Genomic DNA, 25850 nt, shown 5'->3' with positions numbered 1-25850 from the left:
AGGAAAATAATGAAAACACTTATTTAGAATCAAATTTTATTACATGTAATATATAAGAATCACTTTGTTCCATTTAAAATTCGGTGTCATACATTTTGTCTTCATATCTCTAAAGGATATAAAAGAATCATAAGCAATTAGCTAAATAACACAATTATTGTGTTTTTACAGTCTTATATCTAAGAGAAAATACATATAAAATGTTGCATTCATAATGAAAAATGTTTAAAGTCTTCCTAATAGGTTTATAGACCAATTATAAATACAAGATATTATTTACAAAATAATTTAAAATTAACAAAATAAATTCGAATACTATTGTACAACCATTTACTAGTAACCTTTGAAGCCCATTTTATGGAGAGCCAATTTAATAAAGTTATTGAATGTTTATAAAAATCACTCAAAATTTTTAAAAGACTAGACTACAAATTATTGAAATTTCAAAGGGACAACGGCTAAATCAATATAATGTATATTTGAGACATATATTTTCGACATTCATGTTTATGATTTAAATTATACACTTGCATCTTTTGTTACAAATATTGGTGAAGTTTAAAGTAAAAAAATATTTATTTATTTAAATATATATACTTATACAGGTTATTCTAATGGTACATAATATTGTTACCACCATATCTAAGTAAGAAAGGATATTGATATATTTAATTTTTTATTTAAATAAATCTATATATCATGTAATAGATCATATCGAGATAAATAATTGGGGTTTGCTTTGAAATGCAAAAGCTAGTTTGTGAATCAAATTAGCACATTGCATTATAATTAGACATTTAATGTATAAATCACAAACAAGCACATATACTATAGATGAAGAATTACATACGCTTTAATTAGGTACATGAAAAGCGAAATACTAATTAAGAAATATTCAATTGTTACACTACTTTTGGTTCGATTAAAATACCACAAAAATATGAAGATATAAGGTTTCGCACAACAGCTGTCTGGTGGGGTACAGATGGGCATATATTTTAATATACATATATGTCAGATTTGGTGGAAAAGTCAGGATCGTAACTTGTACGTATGACCAACTAAGACTACAAAAAACAAAATAAAATACAAAAGCTTTAAATACTAAGGGTAGGCATGGCCGCTACTTACACTAGTCTTATCGCGGTACCCTAAACATTGTAGCTACATCAATCCGAAAATAGCAAAACCGTACATTTTATTTAAGAGATCGTGGCACGAGGAGTGTTAGAATTTCGTTACTACTTAACATTATATGTTACTGCCGGTGATACCTTCTACTGAGATTCTTGTATCCACAAGTCCGGGCCAAAGTTGCTGCGTGCAATAATAAAAAATAATAATTTTCCTATTAAAAAATCAAAATACGATGTAAAGTCTATATACATCTAGAATTCTAGACCTTAAATCACAGCCGACGATCACTAACGCTACAATGCTTATACATTTCCATATCCATTCCGTATGTTATAAGATAGCTGCAACCAAAGAAAAAATCACACAGTGTAACTAAAACATTGAAATTAGCTAAACAGTCGAGTTTGCTATAAATATATTAAACATAATACGTTTTGCTTTCTTGAAAAATGTACATAAATATGCTATTATGGTTATACGTTGTCATAAATAGGTTTAAATTATAGGTATACCTGCGGGTCAATCGTTGTAGGAACAGGCTGAGGCTCATCGATACATAGGTCTGAATCCGAGTCGGTTCTTCTGAGACCGTTATCCTAAATTATAAAATATTAGATTAAGTGTCGTAACAAACACAAAAATATACAATTGTTTTCAAAATATAACATGTTTTCACTAGGCTATTTGACTGGTTTTTAAAATCCATTTTATACTATTTAGTAGAGTTTAAGGGACCCAGTAAAAGTTGATTTTTTTATTTCTAGCACATATTTGCCGAAAAATATCATATTAAAAATTCCATATTTAAATAACGCGCGAAAACGATACTTGGACAATGTGGCGCTGCAATAGGATCGGTGACGTCACTTTTCTGTATTTTAATCTGTGGTACATATATTAGAAAAGCAAGGTTTACAAGAAAGTGACTTCTTGTCTTGTCTTGTCATGTCAGTGAAAGGAGCGTTTTGTGTCACGTGACAAACGTTTGAAAAAATGTATTTTTATTTATTGATTTTTGAATAAATTAAGTATTATTTTCACGTTTCTTTAGTAAATAACCATTTTTAAACTCATAGTATACACTGATTACAATAATTCACGATTTATTTTTCGCATTGTCAAATAGCCTATTGATATCGTTACATGCAAACTCACCCCTTGGGTGTATTGTCTCGTGGTGGTCAGGAGCCTAGCGAGTGGTCTCAGAAAAGCTGGTAGTGTCTCTGTAAGGGGTGGTCGCGCGTGTGTCAACAAAGGCTTGAGTAGCTTCGAGTCAATCGCGCCCCAGAGACGTGCGAGTCTAGCTTTCTCCCCTCCTCCGTCTCCGCTACCACGGGGAGTATCCTGGTGCAAAATGAAGGCAGAATATACAATATCAACACAGTCAGGAAAACTAACAAAATATATATTTTTTGTAAATTTATTTTGTATAGTTGTAATAACAATATACAAAGGAACTATATTATTTAGAAATTATCACATTACAAGAGGTGATTTAAAATTAATGATAACGTCAGTCAATAATTATGGTTTAACACATTAAGTCCTTTCTTGTTTCAAGCGTGCCTTTTAACATTCCTCAAAAGCAATGAAATCCTCATTATTTTGAAATTCCATATCCCGAAAATGTTTTGCTGAGACGAGGCTAAAAGAACTCAGTGAGGACATGATCTGGAAACACATTGATCATTCAGCCAACTTTGAATTGGTGTTTTTCAGATTGCATTGTAATTATTCTGAATGTATAGGCTTAGTTTGTTGAAATAAAACAAGACTTTTCTCGCTCTCTCTTCCTTTTGGCATTTTAGAGGAAGAGAATTATCTAGTATTTTAAACACAGCAAAGTATACATGAAGTATAATTTTGACGGTACATATAAAATCAATGTATTAAATATTTAAAATACGTTGTCATAAATGTAGGTAATACACAAATACGATTATCATTTGTTTTGGAATCCCTCGTGTAATTGTTTATCTTTTGAAATGATATCATTACATTATATAATTTCTATAAGTCACCAAAACCCTAAAGCTCTGTCATCAGAAATAGACAATTGAGCATTCGCACCGTGCTATATATAACAACATCACCCGTGTAAGTTAATAAAAATAATTAGTAATTTGAGAAAATTAGTTTTGCAACATATAACCTTTCAACTTAATTTTTACGAGTTATGTTGTTAAGTATAGTAAGCATAAGCATGCAACGTGTGTTCCATCACATGTCATGCTGTTTGCTTAGTCTTGAAGAAATTGTAGAAAGAAGAATTTACATACTTCGTAAGAGTTTAGTTGCCAAGGCATAATCACTCCATTTTCGTCTTTGCCCCACTTAACTACCATGCGGCCATTCTAGACATTGAAACCAAATAAAAAAAATAATAAAGTAACATGCAAACTGCGGAAAATTAGATGTGAGGTTGTGAGTTGTGATCCAAGGGTCTCTTTTGGTTTCCAAAAGTTTTTTTTTTTTAATTTATAGTTTTGGTAAAATGACGAAAAATCGAAAAACCGTATCAGGAACTCTACGTGAAATCGTCGACCAAAAGAGACAAGATTTAATATGTTCTTAAGAAGACTACAGATATTTTTTAAGAAATTGCCATGCATAAGGAATTATTCGAAAAAAACCATCTGTGACCAATTGTTAGTAAGTGATTTTCCTGTCATGCCACTGTTAGTAATTCGCAGGAGAGTTAAGTCGTGATAGTTGGTATAATTGACATGCAGATAAGGATTTTCCTTACAGATGCCCGGTCGCTACTGGGCGAATGGGTGGAGTCCATATTTTGGAGGCCGAAACTTATTTCAGCAGGCTGAACAACAAATATTTCGATCTATAAGTCTTATTATTTCAAAGGTTATAGGCATTAGGGTATCAGGGAAAACCTAACACACACATCTTACGTATCTTTGAAAATACATGATACAGGACTGGAAAGTATCGGTTAAAGGAGGTTGTATTATAGAAAATAAAGGTCCTCTGTCAATACTACCACCATACAAATGCGCAATATTTTATTATTAAAAAGTTCCCAGAACTCGTTGGTAAAAAATATATGTAGGTAGTATGTGTTTTAATGATTGATTGCGTCCTCGAATAAGTTATTAATTTATTCGAGGTATTGTTACATGGGTAATGAAAGCGGTCGGATGGGACACGTAAAGCCATGATACGTGTATATCTATGTACATACCGGTCTGCCTGTGTCCGTGGCCTGGTAGAGCTGCCACAATAATATATGATTAATCACATGCGCGATACCTGTATTTAGCTCGCTTTATATTAAAACCTGTACTTATAAACGGAAAAAATTACATCACTTTTTAATTAGGTAAGTTCTTTGAAAACAATTGATATAAAAATAAAATAAACAGGTTTTAATAAGTAAGCATTGATATACTAAACACACCCAAATGTTTAGATAAAATAAATAAATGTAATTAATACAAAAGTCATTCAAGAATCGGAAACGTTTGATAAATTTATTAAATTAAATTTAGTATAAAAATATACTTGTATTATTATTATTAATTACGTCGCTGTAATTAAATTGTAAATAGTAATATATCAAAATATAAGTTCAATGTAATAATGTACATTTGGAGGTGCATAATATTTCCTCGATACTATTAATGATATAAAACTGACTACATGACTAAGAGCGTAATTATTAAGTTTTAATAACATTGATTATTACTTATACGAGTGAAATAACGTTATTACAAACAAAAAACGCAATGGAGAGTGATTATTCGAAAGCGACATACAAAAAAAGCAGAGGGAGTCAGCACGTCACTAGTAGTTATGTATTGTGTAAATCGTATGTAAATTTTCATTGCAAGTTGAGATAAAATCTACAATGTTATATGACTTGTCTTATATAATCTAAATTTAATTTAATAGGTATTTTGTTTAGGTAAAATTCATCAATAAGTAAATAGTATTAGAAGAAGGGGAATAGATAACAAAACTTTAAACTAACATTTTTCCTGCGAGTGGTTAATTATTAACTTTGCTGTAATACGCACTACTATTACTTATTCATTAATAAGTTTTTACTTATAATACAACACATTTGCATTTACTTTAATTTAATTCGAATGAATTCATCGATATTAATTTATCGATGAATTTGTGTGACTTCATCGATAAAATTACAATCGATATAATATAGTTTCATATTTAATGTTAAATTTGTTTATGTTATCATTACTTCTTATGTGATTAGGATAACATTGTTATACACATATTAAGTTTAATTTTAGAAATAAATAACGTTATAATTTAATTAGTTTCAAGGAATAATATTTTTGATTCAAAATCCGTCGTATTGAAAATTTTATCTCAACTTGTTCCTTTTATGAAAATTTAATGAGGTCGATATCTAAAAAAAAGTACAATATTTTATTTCAAGAGCACATTAGCTTATAAATAATTACTTCAACAAATTAACTATTCCCAAAGGCCATAAGTGCTGATAATAATTACTAACGAGTCAATAAGAATACCGATATAAAAGCTGTATTATAATCGCCCATGGTACATTTAAAAACCTCTACTTCAAAAAAAAAAAAAAACTATAAATATAGAAACTTATTTACTGGTGAGATAATATTAATTAATATTTTATCTGTGCTTTGTAACTACTTATATAGTAAATAACAATAAAGTGCTTTTAAGTGCATATAAATTTACCAAACAATATAAAGTTACTTACGCTTCTCACATCGCGGTAGGGCAGGGCTTCGCTTTCGTCGTTTTGACCTTGACTGTAAAGCAAATAACACGTAAGTTTAATAAATATATTGATAATACTGATATAATGATGGGTTATATATGTCACCGTAAGATTACAAAATTCGTTTCATTACAATGTGACGAGAAAAATCTTTCGAAATATTGTGAACCGTGAAATATGATTGCAATTTAACGTATTATTTTTCGCTATATTGTATTGTAATATATGTCTATTGAGAGTCGAGATGGCCCAGGGGTTAGAACGCGTGCATCTTAACCGATGATTGCGGGTTCAAACCCAGGCAGGCACCGCTGATTCATGTGCTTAATTCGTCTTTATAATTCATCTCATGCTCAGCGGTGAAGGAAAACATCGTGAGGAAACCTGCATGTGACAAATTTCATAGAAATTCTGCCACATGTGTATTCCACCAACGAGGAGGCCTTTAGCCCAGAAGTGGGAATTTAAGGGCGGCTGTTGTTGTTGTTGTTGTAATCTATCGATGTTAAGCGGTCAAATTGTGAACTGGTGTAGAACGGATGCAAGTCGCGCGCTGATTGGTTGAACGTTAATTGCCCCAAAATTGCAAATACCGTTAAATTATAATATTACGCTGACATACATATATGTATGTGATATAGTTTACTATGGTATACTCATATATTATTTTTTAATTGAAGTAGGAGTTAGAGTAGAATAACTTAAGTATACATATTTATGTGAATGGTTCTTAGCTTTGATTTGCACTTCAAACAATAATTGTTTATCTCTATAACATATCATTCAATACCAATACAGTTAACTACTTATATCCACTTAAACTTCAATAGTTTCGGTAAAAGCTTCCCAGAAATGCTTCAAATTTTTAATTAATATAAAAAGTAAAGTAAAGTAACAGCTTGTAAATTTCCCACTGTTGGGCTAAGGCCTCCTCTCCCATTAAGGAGAGGGTTTGGAACATATTCCATAATGCTGTTCCAATGGTTGGTGGAATGCACACGAAGAATTTCGATGAAATTAGACACATGCAGGTTTCCTGAATTATAAACACGAATTCAGCACATATACATATATATTGGTGCTTGCCTGGGTTTGAACCCGAAATCGTTCTAAACACTGGGCCATCTCAGCTCCTTATAATTAATATTATATGTTTTATTAGGGTTTACTCGTAGTATGATCGAATGGAATAAAGAGAAAAATACTAGTGTAATCGATAGTGCGCAGGGAAAAAGAAACAAGGATAAACAAGCAAGATAGAACAACGGCTCTGCAATTTCGAGGCTTTCTTTGACGACGGCTATAGTCGTCGAATCATATTATCAGAAAGTAAGGGTGAGTAGAGAGAGGGAGTGGAGTGGGGACGTTAGGGGGCTCACCCGGTGGGGATGCGCAGGTAGGCGAGCGCGTGCGAGGCGGCGCCGCCCTGCAGCACCACGGTGGCGATGACGATGAGCGACGTCGTGGTGAGCATGGCCTGCCGCGCCTCCGACACCGTGTTGCGGATGGCCAGCGCGAACGACATGGCGCCGCGCAGCCCTAACGACCATTACAAAGCTCGGTCAAACCGCGCGCGCGCGTGTGTGTGTGTGTGTGTGTTGTGTGTGTGTGTGAGGGGGTGGTGCGTGCGTGCGTGCGTGTGTGTGTGTGTGTGTGTGTGTTTGTGTGTGTGAGTGTGTGTGTGTGTGTGTGTTTGTGTGTGTGAGTGTGTGCGTGTGTGTGTGAGGGGGGGGGGGCGTGTTATACACAAAACTTTTACCAGATATAATCACACGCTACACTACACTATAGACATTTTTTTACTGAATTAAAATATCGCACTTTTCTTATAAATGTTACAATAACATGCGGCCGGGCATTTGAAACCATATGCTTTTAAGTACTTTTGGGTAGTTGTTCAAGACCATAACGCGTTTAAATCTGTCATGACATATATTGTCCATTAAAACCACTTACCCGAGAAGAACAGCATATGCTGGAAGTTCATGGGGATCGGCGGTTTTCGTCCTAGATTTAGGAGAAACGACAATGGGTAGATGTTTATAGCACGACCGAGAGTCGAAGTGAGCTGTTGTTATGTTAAGAAAATATATTTTACATAACACCAATCATTTTAAAAGAATGTACGGATATTCCTTCTTTTTTATTTATCGATATTATTATGTCTATATTCTTGCATATATAAAAAGGTCAATGACCGAAATACATATCGATCGGACTCAAATGGAAATCATAAGAAATTATTTTGACGAAATATGAATCTCTTTTTTGTAATATAGACTATATAATCATATCATCGTATAAAATAAAATCGCTTACTGCTGTCTGTTCCTATATATGCTTAGATATTAAAAATTACGCGACAGATTTTAAAAATTCAGTGATTCATAATACATGGACAATATAGTAAAGAAACATTCATATATTAGAAGATTCTAATGTGATGTCGTGAATAAACAAATCCTCTCGAATATTTACTATCAGTATTGCACCTGTGCGAAGTCGGGGCGGATTGCTAGTTAAATATAAAAGGATACGAAGCCAGCGATGATGAACCACGGGTCGAAGTGATGCTTCGGAAAGGTGAACATCGATACACCAATGTACGTGAATATGAAGTTCTCAGCGAGGAAATTGAGCAGCTCGAATAACTGCTTGGTTCTGTTCCGGGAGTCCGACGACAGATTGTTATATGTGTAATGCGCTTGACATATGCCGCAGAATAATACTGCGACCACACCTGGAAATATGCAAGATATCATAGCAATAAAATAATAATCATAAAACGAAATATTTGATGGGTAAAATAGTAATTTGTATTGGTGGGTTGAATTGCTTTTATTATGGTATGTTTTAAGGTTTGTGCGGACCCGATTGGGACTCTATTACCAGACCTAAATATTTTAGGTCTGGTATCGATTAATACTTTTATTATTCGAGCAATACTTAGTTGTGTTCCGGTTTGAAGGGTGAGCCAGTGTAAAATACAGGAACCGGTAACATATAATCTTAGTCCTTATGATTGGTGACAATGATTAATTTTATAGTATCATTTTCACACACAAACATTCCATGTGTTTTTTTTTTTCATTTTGCAGTTTGATGAAATTTTGACTTTGCTTATGATGTTTAAAAACGAAATAATACTTTTGGAACTAAGCATGTATTAAGTGTTCATATAATTCACATTTGAATAATTATAAATTAATTTCTTCAAAGCGTTTTTTTTTCATATATGTAATTCATTAGTTTTTTTTTATTGGAGTCCAAGAGTTAGGATACCAATTAGCAATGCTGGGATGACTTACTATTGTTATTATTTTACGCTGTGGAAACTAAACGGTGTGTAATATTTACCTGTTAATTCGCAAACTTCAGCGATCAGGAAAGCGGCGTACGACATGAGCACGAACAGAGCGGACTCCAGGAGCGGCCAATCACGGACGTGTGTGAACTTAGTCATGTGTTCATACGTTAAGGAATTATTTGAATCCGTAGTAAACACAAATTTTAATTGAATATTCATATTATTATATAAATATCAAATACCAACAATAACACAAGCTATACTAAAAAAAGGAGTAGGGCATATCACATGGAATACGATAAATAATGTAATATTTCTCATATGAGTTCTTTGCCATGACATACTTATACAGTGAGGAATGACGATTTAATATGTGAGCAAAGTAAGTACAACTGCTCTTCTCGTCACAAGGAGCTTATTACTATTCGACCAATAATCTTCAATTCTGCTTGGATTGACATGACATAAACATGCAGAAATTTCAAGCGAGACTTGCAACTTTTCTTACTTTGTACCAAGCACGAAATGAATTTTAAAAACAAATTAAGCATTTATGTAAAGCCAGTAGTGCCAACTTAAAACCTTGGTCTTCTATTATCATTCACCGATTCTAGTCGATTTACGGTACTGGCTGTTTAAAGAAAGTATTATTTTTTAATTGGCGATTACACAAGAAAATTTTTGATAGCAACAGATTTAAAATTATGACTAAACAAATGACGGTTTTTGATATGTTACAGGATAATTAAACTAAGACATGTATGGGCATTTAAAAAGGATATCAATGCGGTCAGGCAGCCTATAAAAGCACCGACGAGGAGAGAGAGACTGAATATTCCAATGAAGTCTCCGATTGCCGCGAGGAACGCTGTTATTTCAAATCCACCGTCAGTCGAGTACCTTTTCTCGTAGTTCTGTATTGCACTGAAAGAGAAAAAGAGACAACAAATAAACCACAGAGTAAAAAGTAAATAGGTTATGTACGAGCTGAGATGGCCCAGTGGTTAGAACGCGTGCATCTTAACCGATGATTGTGGGTTCAAACCCAGGCAAGCACCACTATAGATGTGTCCTTAATTTATGTTTATAATTCATCTCGTGATCGGCGGTGAAGTGAATTATGCCACATGTGCATTCCACCAACCCGTATTGGACAGCGTGGTGAATATGTTCCAAACCCTCTCCTAAATGGAAGAGGAGGCCTTATCCCAGCAGTGGGAAATTTACAGGCTGTTACTTTTTTTTTACTTTGTATAAAAGTCATTATTTAAAAGCATCAATCATGCAAACGTTTAATAGTCGATGAAAAAGTCCCAGGATTGAAAGTGTACTCTTTTGGGCTACTGTCGTCCTACTCTTCACATAAGACTAGAGAGATAAATAAGGATGTTAATTAGTAATCCCTTCTAATGGGCATTGTTAATATTCTTTAAAAAGACATTACATGTTAAATTAAATAAACTACATGACTGCTACCTTAGTATAGTTAAATTAGCTAAGATATATGTTAACTATTTTGTATTCAACATCAGAATATACAATGCATTCTGTAGCTGTGCACACAGCGGCTTTTTATAAAACATCTAAATTTAGAATCAGATTGAAATTAATTATCAAAATCGTATCGTAATTAACTCTTAATGGTTTGATTAATATCCAAGAATTGCAGACTTATTTTGATAATGCAACTGATATGTTTTAATTCATTAATATAATTTAATGTAATAAACATGTAAAAAACTTAACATTAAGTATTAAGATAAAGGTTCAACATTATTTAAATAGTCAATGAGCAATAATTATCATTTTAATAGCTTTTTAAACTATTATTTACACGGAAAACCACTTCTTCATTGCTATTGGTCAACATAATCTAGTACCATCATAGATTTTTGTAAAACTATCCTCATCTATACGTACATGTAAAATAGTTTGTCTTGACTTACTACTGACGTAATAAAGTTAATTTGTCGTGCAAATAGGACAATTGCGAAATCCTCAGGATTTCGCAATTGTCCTATTGCGAAATCCCGAAGATGCGAAGATGCGAAGTCCTATTGCGACTCCAATACCCGGAGTATTGGAGTCTAAAGCAGCCTTCCTTTTGACAATTGCAGTTACTTTTGGATCACTCTTTATAATTTATCTGATTATAGGACGTAAATTCATACATATATTATTATTTAATTGAACTAATGGCTTTATAAGTGTTTATAATTCGTCATAGAACGATTGATTTTGAATGTCTGTATGTCTGGACAAAGATTTGTATTAAAATTTATTGTTAATTACAAAATTCAATCGTAATAAAAATAATTATTTTCTATATTATTTCAATATTTATGATATTTTAGTATCTTATGAAAATGTATGTACGTCAAAATTAATATTTACCCGCTGAGCACAAGCGCGACTGCATCGTTGAGGACACTTTCGCCAAATATCATTGCATACAAATTTACATCCACCTGAAAAAAAAAAACAATTACTGTAAAAACTATGAAATTAGTAACAGTATTTATAATGAAATGTTACATCAACCAATACATTCCTGACATATCATCTAATTTTTTCTATAGCATTATTATCAATAGCTAAATAATAAAGTAAGGGTAAGGTTGATGTAGTTTTTTGACTAATTCATGGTATTTACGACAAACGACAACCTAAAACTCGGAGACATAGGCGTTTTTTCTCGGAGGTATACCAATGTGGGCTTTTTAAAGTAACTCTGAAAACTTATTATTTATTAAAGTTATTGATTTCGGGATATTTACCATGTTTTTTATTTTTGTTCGGTGAAGCTCGATATTTCGACATTATCGACGAATGTCTCATTCGTGAATAATAAAAATAACATTATAATATAAAAATAACATAATGTATGTTAATTTCAAATCTTATTATTAATGCTTTTTAAATAATTGTAATCCAAGATTGCAGATAGATTTTGTAGCCATTTGATAATGTTCTTCAACTTTAGGAATATCTGTGTGTGTGTGTGTCTGAATGAAGCCTATTTTATGTACGGAGTCTCTTAAATTTATAATAATAATAATTAAAAGTCTTTCGCCGACCAAAATACTTATAATACTATTATTTTTTGACTTTTCAGTTTAGTTTTGTTATTAGACGACGAAGGGGCAAACGAAATCGATATTCTAAAATGTTTATTTTCGCAAAACAATAAAAACAGTTATATTATTATATGTTTCGCAAAAATAATGGTGTTTTCGTAATAATATCGTGTCAGAATCTCGTAAAAATTCACTTTGATACCGTAATGATTACTTTTGGATTTAAATATAACGAAACCTACAATTAACTTCTCGTTTGTAATCTTTTATCTTTAGAGTTAAGTTTGATATGATTTACATGTAAATCGTTATTGTTCTTATCACCATTAACTGATAAATGATAATGTTTTAGATACATTTATTTGACAATTTTAGACGAATGTATGGGACATTATAATGCCCATTATTTATTCCATACGTATTTTGGTTTGTTGTACATCCATTGCGGTATGAGGTTTATCATTGAAAATAAAACTTGTTCCTTTAAGGTTGTCTGATAGTCTCTTGCAAGGTTCAGTTCATTGGTGTACAGCACCAGTTATTCTACCGTCAAATAACAGTACTCAGTATTGTTGTGTTCCGGTTTGAAGGGTGAGTGAGCCAGTATAACTACAGGCACAAGGGACATAACATTTTAGTTCCCAAGGTTGGTGGCACATTGACGATGTAAGGAATAGTTAATATTTCTTATAGCGTCATTGTCTATGTGTGATGGTGACCACTTACCATCAGGTGGCCCATATGCTCGTCCGCCACCCTATACCATAAAAAAACCACGATCTCAAAGTATTTTTTTTATTACTTAATATGCTGATTACGTTGATTATATCTTAGTTCTAGCTTCGTCGAAAGTGTAACATTTCCGTGACACTCGGCTCTATCTATACCGGTAGTAAAGTAACAGCCTGTAAATTTCCCACTGCTGGGCTAATGGCCCTCCTCTCCTCCTCTCTCATTAAGAAGAGGGCTTGGAACATATTCCACCACGCTGTTCCAATGCGGGTTGGTGGAATGCACATGTGTCAGAATTTCAATGAAACTAGACACATGCAGGTTTCCTCACGATGTTTTCCTTCACCGCCAAGCACGAGATGAATTACAAACACAAATTAAGCACTTATATATAGTGGTGCTTGCCTGGGTTTGAACCCGAAATCATCGGTTAAGATGCACGAGTTCTAACCACTGGGCCATATCGGCTCCCGGTATCTATTTGATCATTATTTCTAATTAAGTAGGCAGTTATTTTTACTAAGGAAAGTCGTCCTTCACTTGTTTTGTCAAGACAAAACAGGCACCATATGTAGGCCAAAATGTTTGATATCAAACAACGCAATTTTTCATTGAAAGTATATTATGAAATCGTAATATCGTTCCTAGAGCAACCTGTAATTATTCTTTTTGGTGGAGAGCTCATCCCTATTCTCATATATTACTACACAATGGTACAGCTGCAAGCCATTTGGATAATTATTTATAATTTGTCTTAAATCATTAGATATGATTTAATTTTAATACAGTTATATTGTCGGAATAGGGTAAAACTAAATGTAAAATGCAAATAAGATGACTAAGATAATATGTAATTTTAATAGCTGTGATAGTCCAATCATTATATAAAATGTATGGGAACTTAGATGGTCATTTCTAAGTATCGTGTTTGGCTGATAAAAAATCCAATGTTAAATTGTCGAACAATTTTTTTTCGGGTCAATCAGTTTTTTGTAAAAAGGGGGGAAAATATATAGCTTTTTTATGACAGATTTCACTAATGATAAAAAAACTATTATATATAAATTTAATATAGATTATAACGTTTTAAAGTACCGTTTATACTATTAATATATATTATTATTGAATTAAAAAAAATTGAACTTGTAAGTAAAAATTAAGATAGAAATTTATGATAATTTTTTATTTTTTTTATTTCGTAAAACATCGAAAAAATGTTTCATATAGAGATAAAACGTTTATATTACAATGAAATAATCAGTATCTTTTAAAAAATTCCAAATACTGTCCAAAAATACTATCAACGTCCGGAAACTCTTACGACAATAAATTTGTCTATTTTGACGACAAATGCATTGTTTGGTGTATACATATTGTAACCCTAAAAATTTTATTTTTTCTACAATTTATTTCTACTAAAATTATAGTATTTATTTTTATAAACATTTATCGGTTTTAAAACAAAACTTCGATTTTTGAACCGTAACCGTCGTTGTCTTTATTATCTGTCAATTTCGTGGAACGGCAACACTGCGTTTTCTGCGTCGTCATTCTATCGTTGTGCAGGCGCCGGTCGCATACCGACACTTGTGTGTTTTAAAACGATATATTCTTTTTTACTCGTGAGTATATTCAGCGAATATTCTGGAATATTGGAATATAATATGTTGTTTCTACATTTCGTATATTGGTTTTGCATTCGTTTCAGATTATACACGAATTATATACTTACGTAAACGGAGGGTTACCTACGTCGTCAAGCTATTATATTATATATATTTAAGAGGTTTAGGCTACTAAACCGTAAGTAAAACAATTTATATTTGCTTAATCGAGGCACATTAGTGGTTTTTAGAATGATATTTAATCATATTTTTCGTTCAATTCCAGTCGTCATAAAATACCGGCCACGTGCATTATTTGACAGGCGTTGCCGAATATCTATTTATTTAAACACTCCTGAGGTGAGTTCATGCATTAATTACCTTTGTTAATCAATATCCTACATGGCTCAGTAATTATTTCTATTAATTTCTTCATATTTTACTCAAAAACTGAACATAGACCTTGTCCATGTATTGGATGACCTAAGTCGAATCCTATAGTGTTTTGAATCGTTTAGAGGCACTATTTCGTTAAAATAAATATAGTTCTTGCTTTTCCGTTTTGTGTTATTGCAAATTAAGCAATAATTTGTACATTTTTGACACTTTAAATATCCAATTCATTAGCTTCAATCTTATGAGTTATTGTTGAATTTTATTAACTCTTTATTGCTTGTACCTGTGTCTAAGGCATTCTTAGGACCTTCTTAGTGCTTATGCAAGATAGGTAATAAGTTGTTTTGTTCACAGGGAGTTTTTTTTTAATATGTATTTATATACATATATACTTTTAAATAAAGTATATTCTGAAGTACTACGGTGTTGCTGGGCGGACTCAGCTGAGAATTGTTGCTGAGTTTGAGCATCTGCTTCGTCGGAGGAATTGCTGCATGTCCAGTGCTGCTGCTTCTGCTGCTGCCGCTATTTTGGTTGCACGGCTTTTATTGATGCATTCCATTCGTGGGTTTGAGCTTGCTTTATCCGTTCTTAATTCAAAGATGCCAACTCATTAATATTAGCTTTAAATTGTTGATGTTCATGACCAGATACCGTCAACGACCTCACCCCTGATGATTATTTTTTATGTAAATTAAAATCATTTTGTTTATCAGATTATTTTATAAAATATTTTTTTTTCTCAATTAAATTTGCTTAACCAACAAAAGTTTTTTTTTGTCCCCGCGACAATTTGGCGCCCAACGTATGAGGCTTTTGACGGTATTTTAGGCATTTTTGTGATCTTTTTGCTCCCAAAAATTTTGGTCATGAACTTAGAAAATAGTTTTGGATAATTTCTAAACTTATTTGAGTTGGCTTTTATAACTTCATTGCATATAACACTCTTATTCTTTACATTCTTTTTTGGATAATATTGCATTTGTTATAAGATATTTATTTATATTTGTATCTATGTTAATTTAGGTTAATTTTAAGATAAGCTTATAAGTTTATTTTAAGTCTAACTGAAAATTATTCATAAGTGTTGCGGTTTCTGGTCATAATAATTTAATTTAAACATTTATTATTTTACATTTAATCTTGCTTTTGGCTTATTGCATTGTACGTTGCATTGATATAATACTGCTTTACCATGGAAGATCGCCCCATTAATTTTAATTTATTACACAAGGACGAATTAGTTTATGAGATCGAAATACGTGGTGGTGCTCCAGCTGACACTGTAGATGAATTGCGTTCACAAATTCGCAAGCTTTCTAAGGAAGTTCTAACTGACGAAATTATTGATTATGATGGTGATGTCTCTTCGGAGTTACAAATCATTTCTTTAAAATTAAAAGAATTGTTTAGTCTTACCACTTCAAAGTCGCCTTTACAACTTAAGACCTTGAATAGAATTAACGCCTTGGGTAATCATATTTATCATCGGTTAGGTAGATTAACTCCAGTTAATGAGAAGGATGAATTGGCAAAAATTGAATGTAGTTCTATGTTAAAAAATATAACACTTAAATTTGACAAATTATACACCATTTTCAAAAGTAGCCAAGAAGTAGAAAATAAGTATTTTCCATCTGAAGAAGATGCAAAATATTTTGATTCTGAAAATGTAGCTGGTCATACCGAAAATACGATTACACCTCAAGTAAATCTTTCTTGTAGTCGTTCCGTAAATGTTAATTCACTCAATTTAAAATTTAATGGTAGGTCGTGTGTTGTTGCTTTTATACAACGCGTGGAGGAGTTATGTAAGGCTCGTGGTATATCTTTTGATCAACTTTTTAATTCAGCTGTTGATTTGTTTGAAGATAGTGGTTTGTCTTGGTTTAGAGGAATTTGTGGCACTGTTACTTCGTGGTCCGAGTTGAAAGACTTGCTACTGGAGGATTTTTTACCACCTGATTTTGATAGAAAAGTGTTGGATGAGATTCGTTCTAGGACTCAGGGAATTGATGAGGGGATTGTTGTATACCTTAGTATAATGCAAAATTATTTTTCACGATTAAGAAAGCCGCTCACTGAAGTAGAAAAATTAGAAATTGTCAAAAATAACATCAGACCTTTTTATACCAACCAATTATACTTTACTGAGATTAATAGTTGGACTGATTTGAAGAAGTACTGCCGTCATTTGGAACATGCGAAAAACCGTGCAGATGCTTTTGTTGAACCGCCGCGTATGTCTGACAAAATGGTAGCTCCTGATTTAGCTTACAAGGGTTGCTCAAAATCTAAATCATGTGCTGCTACTTCAGTGGTTAAAAAGTTTTGTGTTAGATGTCGTACGGAGGGACATGCTTTGTCTAATTGTAAATCTCCACCTAAGGTTGTTTGTTTTCGTTGCGGAGAAAAGGGGAAGACGATTAAGACCTGTCCCAAATGTAATTCTAACAATTCAAAAAACTTGTAAGGAAGGGCTGTCATCCTAATTTCAATGAAAAGGATTGGAAAGATTGGTGTAGTGTAGTAAAATTATTTTTCAATTCTTATCGAACTAAAGTGTCGGCAGTCCTTAATTCATTACACAATGATTCTAGCGTTAGACCTTATCTTAGAGTTAAAATTTATGACTTATCTGTTTCTGGTTTGTTGGATTCAGGTTCTGAAGTTTCTATAATAGGAGGTAGTGCGGTTGATTATTTTTCTGGCTTAGGTACTTTACATCCTTCGGATGATTTGCAGAGTATTGTTACGGCAAATGGTTCCAATTCAGATGTTGCCGGTTATATGTTTTTGCCCGTTACCGTTAACAATGTGACACGTATTGTTAAATTTTATGTGATACCCGAAGTATCATCTCTTTTAATATTTGGAATTAATTTTTGGAAAGTATTTAATATAGCGCCGGATGTATTAGCTTTGTTGGAGAAGGACTGTCTTGTTTCTTTTTGTGCTGCAAAGGATTTTGCTGTGTCTGCAGTTAATTGTTTACACCCGTTTGAGTCCTTGTCTGAAGAACAGAAGCATGAGGCCAATATGGTTTATAAAATGTTTGAAGATATTTCGTCGGAGAAGAAGGGTTTAGGTAGAACACATCTTATAACTCATAAGATTGATACAGGAGACGCTGCGCCCATCAAGCAAAGATATTATATGATGTCACAAGAGAAACTTGCCGAGTTGAATCGTCAATTAGATGAGATGCTAGCTATGGATGTGGTAGAAAGGAGTAACAGTCCGTGGAATAATCCAATTACAATGGCTCCTAAATCTGATGGAACATTACGCTTTTGTTTAGACAGTAGAAAGTTGAACGCAGTTTCTAAGCATGATGCATATCCTCTTCCTTATATAACATATATTTTAGATAATTTACGCGATTCTCGTTATCTTTCGTCTATTGATTTAAAATCGAGTTTCTGGCAGATTCCTCTAGATTTAGCCTCAAAAGAAAAAACGGCTTTTACTGTCCCGAATCGTGGATTGTTTCAATTTAAAGTTATGTGTTTTGGTTTAACTTCTGCTCCTGCTACTCAGCAAAGATTAATGGATCGTTTGTTTGGTCCAGAATTTCATGGTAAACTTTTCATTTATTTAGATGATATTATTGTTATTAGTCGGACGTTTGAGGAACACATCAGTCTTTTAAAAAAGGTTTTTGATCGTTTAAAATCTGGTAATTTAACCATAAATTTAAACAAGTGTTGTTTCTTTCGTAAGAAATTAAAGTATTTAGGTTATGTTGTTGACGAACAAGGTTTAAGAACTGATCCCGAGAAGATTAAGTCAATTATAGATTTTCCAACTCCTACTTGTCGTAAAGATGTTAAGAGATTTCTGGGAACAGCTTCGTATTATAGACGGTTTATAAGAAATTTTAGCAATATTGCAGGTCCACTTAATGCTTTAACATCCACTCGTAAGGATGCATTACCTTTTTCTTGGTCACCTAAAGCTGAAGAGTCATTTAATGCGTTAAAAAATGCTTTAACAACTGCACCTGTTTTAGCTTGTCCTAATTTTTCTCAACCTTTTATTGTTCATACGGATGCTTCTGAATTTGGTATAGGTGGCATGTTAACTCAAAATATTGACGGCGAAGAACATCCAATTGCATATTGTAGTCGGTCTTTGAATAGTCAAGAGCGAAATTATTCAGCTACTGAACGTGAAGCTTTGGCAGTCGTTCATGTTGTGGAACATTTTAGACCTTATTTGGAAGGCAGTACACCTTTTAAAATTATTACGGATCATGCTAGTTTAAAATGGTTTTTAAATTTGAAGAATCCTACTGGTCGTTTGGAGCGTTGGGGATGTCGTTTATCTCCATATAATTTTTTAATTGAACACCGTCGAGGTTCTGAAAATATTGTACCAGATGCTTTATCACGTTCTGTTCCTGTTTCTAGTGTTATTTCTGTTTCCACGAATGATTCTTGGTATAATAATATTTTTATTCGTTGCAAGGAGCGTCCTCAGACTTGTCCAAATTTTCAAATTAATAATCATAAACTTTATCGTTACACTAAAGGTAAAACTTCTCTTAGTAGTGATTTTAATTGGAAGGATGTAGTACCAAAAGAATTAAGAGAAGATGTCATTCGTTCTAACCATGATTCGACTTTAGCTGCTCATCCTGGCATAGAAAAAACTTATAAAAAAGTTAAACTTCGTTTTTATTGGCCTGGTATGTATCAGGATGTATCTGATTATGTGTCACGTTGTAGTATTTGTAAAGCTTATAAATATTCTAATCAAGCTACTCCGGGTTTGCTTGGTAGCCCTAAAGTTTGTTGTCGTCCTTTTCAGTGTATCAGCATGGATTTAGTTGGTCCACTGCCTATGTCTCGACAGCAAAATACTTTTCTGTTTGTTGTGGTCTGTTGTTTTACTAAATATTGTTTACTTTTCCCCTTGAGGCGAGCTTCGGGCAAAGTTATTGCACAACGGCTTGAAGATCATGTTTTCTTGGTTCATGGTATTCCCCAAACAGTAATTGCTGATAATGGTTCGCAGTTTGTAGGTAATGAATTACAATCGTTACTTAATAAATATAATATTCCGCAAATTCATTTAGGTCCTGTGTATTGTCCACAGTACAATACTGTTGAGCGTTATAACCGTACAGTTATGACTGCTGTTTCTTCTTTGGTTGGTTCTGATCATCGTACATGGGATGTCAATATACCGAAAATTCAATTTTCGATTAATACTTCAGTGAACGATGTTACTTCGTTTACTCCATTTATGTTAGTTCACGGTCGTGAAGCTATCGTTGATGGTCAAGTTTATTCAGATTTTTCTGAACTAGACAGTTTGACGTTTGGTTCGCGTAACGATTATGTTGATAAGTTGTGTAGTTTGAAAGATGTTTTTGCTAATGTTAAAAATGAGTTGAAGAAAGCTCATGATAAAAACGTTAAATATTATAATAAGCGTCGTAGGGATATTAGTTTTAAGGTTGGTGACTTTGTTTGGAAACGAACATACAAACAAAGTTCAGCTCCGAAATATTTTTCCGCTAAGCTAGCTCCTAAGTATGAACGATGTAAAGTTGTTCGTAAATTATCTCCTTTAGTGTATGAGCTAGAAGATGATAAGGGAAAGTACCTTGGGAAGTGGCATATAAAAGATTTTAAGTGTGCTGATGTAGTTGAATAGTTGTTTCGTTTTTTTTATTATTTTAAGTAATTGATCTATTGAATAGTCCGGGCCGCAGAGATTTATTCTGAGTGTATACATCTGCCCTGACGTTTGGCTTCTTTAGAAAGGTTTGAATTGTCTTTAGGTTTCGTTAGTGTAAAATAGTCCGGGCCGCTGAGTTTATTCGGAGTGTAACATCTGCCCTGACGTTTGGCTTCTTTAGAATGGTTTGAATTGTCTTTAGGTTTCGTTAGTGTAAAATAGTCCGGGCCGCAGAGTTTTATTCAGAGTGTAACATCTGCCCTGACGATTGGTTATTTGGAATGGTTTGAATTGTCTTTAGGTTTCGTTACTCTAAAATTAATCCGGGCTGTAAAGATTATTTTAGTGTATAAGATTTGCCCTGATGAATGGTTTCCTTGGAATGGTTTGAATTGTTTTTAGGTTTTGTTACTATGAATATAGTGCAGTAAGTTTTTCTTTGTTTAATTAGGTTATTCTGAATTAAGTGATTATGGTTCACTAGCAGTGAGTTATGGAACCATCAGTAGAACTGTTAGATTTATAAGTAAATTGCTGTAGTGTAGAAGACTAGCATATTTTAATTTGTTTTTTTTTAATTTAGGTTGTATTTGCTGTAGTGTATTTTTTTGCTATTTAACTGTTTACATGTATAGACTTGTTCACAGTATCAAAGTCACATCATTGTTGTTTTGCTTATGACTGCAAACATTATTGTTGTTTTCAGTTCTTATTCTTATTCTTGTACTTAGGCTAAGTTGAATTCACTTTGTTACGCAGTCCGTTAGCGAAGTTCGAATTTATACTTGTTTCAGTTGGTTGATGTTGAGGAATTATTAATTCCATGTTGATGTTCGTAGATGTTGTGGTTTTTTTTTCCTTTTTTCAGTTTACTCTGTGGTGATGATGCGGATGAGGGCATCCGACGAATTCCCTGCGTGAATTCTTTAACAGGGGAAGGGGGTACTGTAACCCTAAAAATTTTATTTTTTCTACAATTTATTTCTACTAAAATTATAGTATTTATTTTTATAAACATTTATCGGTTTTAAAACAAAACTTCGATTTTTGAACCGTAACCGTCGTTGTCTTTATTATCTGTCAATTTCGTGGAACGGCAACACTGCGTTTTCTGCGTCGTCATTCTATCGTTGTGCAGGCGCCGGTCGCATACCGACACTTGTGTGTTTTAAAACGATATATTCTTTTTTACTCGTGAGTATATTCAGCGAATATTCTGGAATATTGGAATATAATATGTTGTTTCTACATTTCGTATATTGGTTTTGCATTCGTTTCAGATTATACACGAATTATATACTTACGTAAACGGAGGGTTACCTACGTCGTCAAGCTATTATATTATATATATTTAAGAGGTTTAGGCTACTAAACCGTAAGTAAAACAATTTATATTTGCTTAATCGAGGCACATTAGTGGTTTTTAGAATGATATTTAATCATATTTTTCGTTCAATTCCAGTCGTCATAAAATACCGGCCACGTGCATTATTTGACAGGCGTTGCCGAATATCTATTTATTTAAACACTCCTGAGGTGAGTTCATGCATTAATTACCTTTGTTAATCAATATCCTACATGGCTCAGTAATTATTTCTATTAATTTCTTCATATTTTACTCAAAAACTGAACATAGACCTTGTCCATGTATTGGATGACCTAAGTCGAATCCTATAGTGTTTTGAATCGTTTAGAGGCACTATTTCGTTAAAATAAATATAGTTCTTGCTTTTCCGTTTTGTGTTATTGCAAATTAAGCAATAATTTGTACATTTTTGACACTTTAAATATCCAATTCATTAGCTTCAATCTTATGAGTTATTGTTGAATTTTATTAACTCTTTATTGCTTGTACCTGTGTCTAAGGCATTCTTAGGACCTTCTTAGTGCTTATGCAAGATAGGTAATAAGTTGTTTTGTTCACAGGGAGTTTTTTTTTAATATGTATTTATATACATATATACTTTTAAATAAAGTATATTCTGAAGTACTACGGTGTTGCTGGGCGGACTCAGCTGAGAATTGTTGCTGAGTTTGAGCATCTGCTTCGTCGGAGGAATTGCTGCATGTCCAGTGCTGCTGCTTCTGCTGCTGCCGCTATTTTGGTTGCACGGCTTTTATTGATGCATTCCATTCGTGGGTTTGAGCTTGCTTTATCCGTTCTTAATTCAAAGATGCCAACTCATTAATATTAGCTTTAAATTGTTGATGTTCATGACCAGATACCGTCAACGACCTCACCCCTGATGATTATTTTTTATGTAAATTAAAATCATTTTGTTTATCAGATTATTTTATAAAATATTTTTTTTTCTCAATTAAATTTGCTTAACCAACAAAAGTTTTTTTTTGTCCCCGCGACAATATGTAAAAATAATATTTATCATTCGTCTGATCGAAACGTGCGTTTGTATTACTACATAAATAATCAAGTAACAACAGACATCAATACTTAGTAATTTATACTTGTAAAACAAGATACTAGAATAATTACTTACCGTAAACGTGGCTTTGAACGTATGAATACAAAGCATATAACTATATTAAAATCTCAACTTCGTAAGGGCTAGGATAGTTCATATGAAGTTATCCCTTCCATTTAATAAAGCTTATTTTATTTTTTTAGTGAATAGCAACATTGGAAAGGAGTATCTATGCAAAATTTAAAATAAATTGGAGTTATAGGTTTGGGAGATCTCAGGTCCGGGATTTTAATTATTTAAATAAATGTCCAAGGTTTTACCTTTTGCGGTCGGCAGTCGGACCACGCAAGTTTTAGTATGTGTGTGACCAATTTATTTTTATTAAAATTAAATAGAATTGGAGGAAAAGAATTGTAGGACATGCAACAAACATTTTTATGTTCTTATTTATAGATATTATTTTAGGTTTCTGTAAATTATCTTGTATTCTTGTAACATAAAACAATTAAGTTATGAATTTACGACTATAATACTTGAAATTAATATGTATTAAAAATCTTAACTTACCTTGAGTTGTGAGAATATAGCAAGAACTGTAAGGGGATCGGTGGGTGAAATCAATGCACCAAAATATAGTGTATCCAGGAATGTGAAGCTGGCTGCAAGAGACGCCGGCATCAGTTGCACGCAGCCATACATCAAGGAACCAATGACTAGAGCCGAGAGAGCTGTGCCTACCATGGCAAATGTCAATATTGCACCTAGGTTCCGGAAAAAGTATTTCTGTAATAAATAATCATACTATTAAGTTTTTGATAGGTAGGCTAATGAGTAAGCAGAGATGTGCACTATGAATTCCAAATCATTCCTGACACATCTTCATGCCTTAAATCTAAGATATTATGTCTCTTATGCTGTAATTAGACTCAGTTATGCACACTCAGACAGTCTTTCAACTGGTCAAATCATTACATGCCTGTTTTGGTGGAATGACTAGTTTATTTCATTAGTTGAAAACAACATACAAGGAAATCATTAAACAAAAATATAAAATACCCATTAATATAGTTTATAGATAAAAGAGACATATACATATTATGTTACTTTGTATGAAGATTTATTGATTATTTTAAAATAAATATTTGTATGATCTGGTAACGGAATTAATTGAAAATTATCTCTGTTTTCCCAAATAATCAATGATTCATTATCTAGACTAGACTTGGAAACTATAATTTAATTTTTAATCATTATACTGATAGTATAATATTTGATAAAATAATATGATTTTAATGAAATACATAATCAACAAAGATACTTTTCTCTCTTATTAATAAATATTTTAAAATAAAAATATATTAATAACTATAACACTTACCCTTTTAAGACAATAACCAGCGTGGAATATAATAGGTGGTAGGATGATATTGAAAAATATTTCCGGATCAAATGTTGCCTTTAGATCAATTTCATTTTGCTCCAAATTCACTATCTCACCCCGGAAACTGTATGCATATGTCTTATTTGGTACAGGTATTTCTACAATTGAAATATGATGTTAATAATAATAAATAGGTGAGATGTATAGGATAAGTATTATACATAAGAAATTTGTTTTTATATATTTACCTCCAGATGATATTTGGATTTTGTCAGGGAAGTGGAAACGCACAATGTCTGGTGGTACAGACAAGTTATACTTGGCATTAGGCTCTGGATGAGCATCAAGGTATGTGACTTGATTTGTACTTCCTGCATATCTAATGATTGCTCCTACTATAAGACCTAAAGTGATAAAAAAATAGATCAATCAATAAACTCTCATTTACATGATAAAGAATAGTTGAATGCACCAATTATTGTAAAGTAGGATAAATATTTTGAGACTGCAAAGAAAGATAAAAATATATGTTAAATAATTTTGAGTATAACTGCGAACTTGCACAAGGATCAATCTCAATGATCAAGGCCACCTTAAACATCACATGATTATTTAATTACAACCTTAAACAGTGATACTATCGGAATTGACTTACCATATATTACAGCCAGGCCAGTTTCGTGAAGCCAGCTTACACGACGATGCTTAAATACCCATATAGTTAAAACTGTTAACGTTAAAAGGCAGGTGTAAATTAGCAAGTTTAGACTGTCTATACGATGTAGAAGAGTAGCCTTTGCATCCAGTGCTATATCTGCTCCTGATGCTCGACATGATTTAACAAAATACAATAAAAGAGGCACAGAACCGAATACGGGTTTCATTCTTGCACAATGAACAATAATATCACATCTAGAGGAAAATCGATTTTATAACTCTCATTGCTAGAAATTCACTCAGCACAATAATTATTCCTTTCTTGTCGTAACTGGTAGGTAAAATAAATTGAGCAGATAGTATTACTTTAAATCGTGTTTAAGTATTTAAAATGTATTAACTAGAAATACTGTTAGATTAAATTTTGTCAGATTGACAAGTTATGAAGATAGCAAAAATTGAAAAACAAACAACGACATCTGTTTCAAATTTATATCAACACAAAATGATGCGTTCAGAATTAAATTAAAGATATAATGTTAAAAACGGAAACATAAAAAGATATACATTATAATTTGCACAATAATTATCTTTTAATATTTTTTAGGAAAAAAACATATTTTTACTTATAATTTTAATTTTTTTATATAGTTTAGGTTTCCTAAAGGTACTCACTTAATAGCTGAAAGGTAATCGTAAATTAA

At 32.5% G+C, this 25850-nt stretch overlaps 1 protein-coding gene across 9 annotated transcripts; it reads right to left on the bottom strand.

The window, feature by feature from the left end:
• Positions 1–22: 22 nt before the first annotated feature.
• Positions 23–25606, bottom strand: LOC124529879 (sodium/hydrogen exchanger 7). Of its 9 annotated transcripts, XM_047104087.1 has the most exons (17): positions 25145–25606; positions 24738–24893; positions 24487–24647; positions 23676–23891; positions 11583–11656; positions 9971–10112; positions 9239–9344; positions 8419–8621; positions 7838–7949; positions 7261–7420; positions 5861–5912; positions 4337–4366; positions 3417–3491; positions 2293–2481; positions 1650–1733; positions 1403–1478; positions 23–1317 (listed from the first exon to the last, which is right to left on the bottom strand). In XM_047104087.1, exons 1-16 carry the CDS (start codon positions 25371–25373, stop codon positions 1440–1442), a joined length of 2028 nt encoding a protein of 675 aa, XP_046960043.1. In that variant the 5' UTR covers positions 25374–25606; the 3' UTR covers positions 23–1317; positions 1403–1439. The 9 variants fall into 9 exon arrangements, with proteins under 9 accessions (XP_046960043.1, XP_046959884.1, XP_046959962.1 ...); XM_047103928.1 differs by lacking the exons at positions 1403–1478; positions 3417–3491 and adding an exon at positions 3887–3955; XM_047104006.1 differs by having other exon boundaries at positions 23–1478.
• Between the last annotated feature and the right edge of the window lie 244 nt (positions 25607–25850).

The sequence above is a fragment of the Vanessa cardui genome, chromosome 1, assembly GCF_905220365.1.
Source record: "Vanessa cardui chromosome 1, ilVanCard2.1, whole genome shotgun sequence".
NCBI classification, from domain to species: Eukaryota; Metazoa; Arthropoda; class Insecta; order Lepidoptera; family Nymphalidae; genus Vanessa; species Vanessa cardui.
Note: the sequence above shows the minus strand (reverse complement) of the source record. Positions and strands in the feature narration are given on the sequence as shown.

Coding starts and splice junctions, on each gene's coding strand:
- LOC124529879 (XM_047103848.1), bottom strand. CDS start 25,373: ATGAAACCCGTATTCGGTTCTGTGCCTCTTTTATTGTATTTTGTTAAA. Junction 5,913..7,260: donor TACCTGCGCATCCCCACCGG/GTGAGCCCCCTA, acceptor TTTGCTTTACAG/TCAAGGTCAAAACGACGAAA. Junction 3,492..4,336: donor CCACGGACACAGGCAGACCG/GTATGTACATAG, acceptor TTCAATGTCTAG/AATGGCCGCATGGTAGTTAA.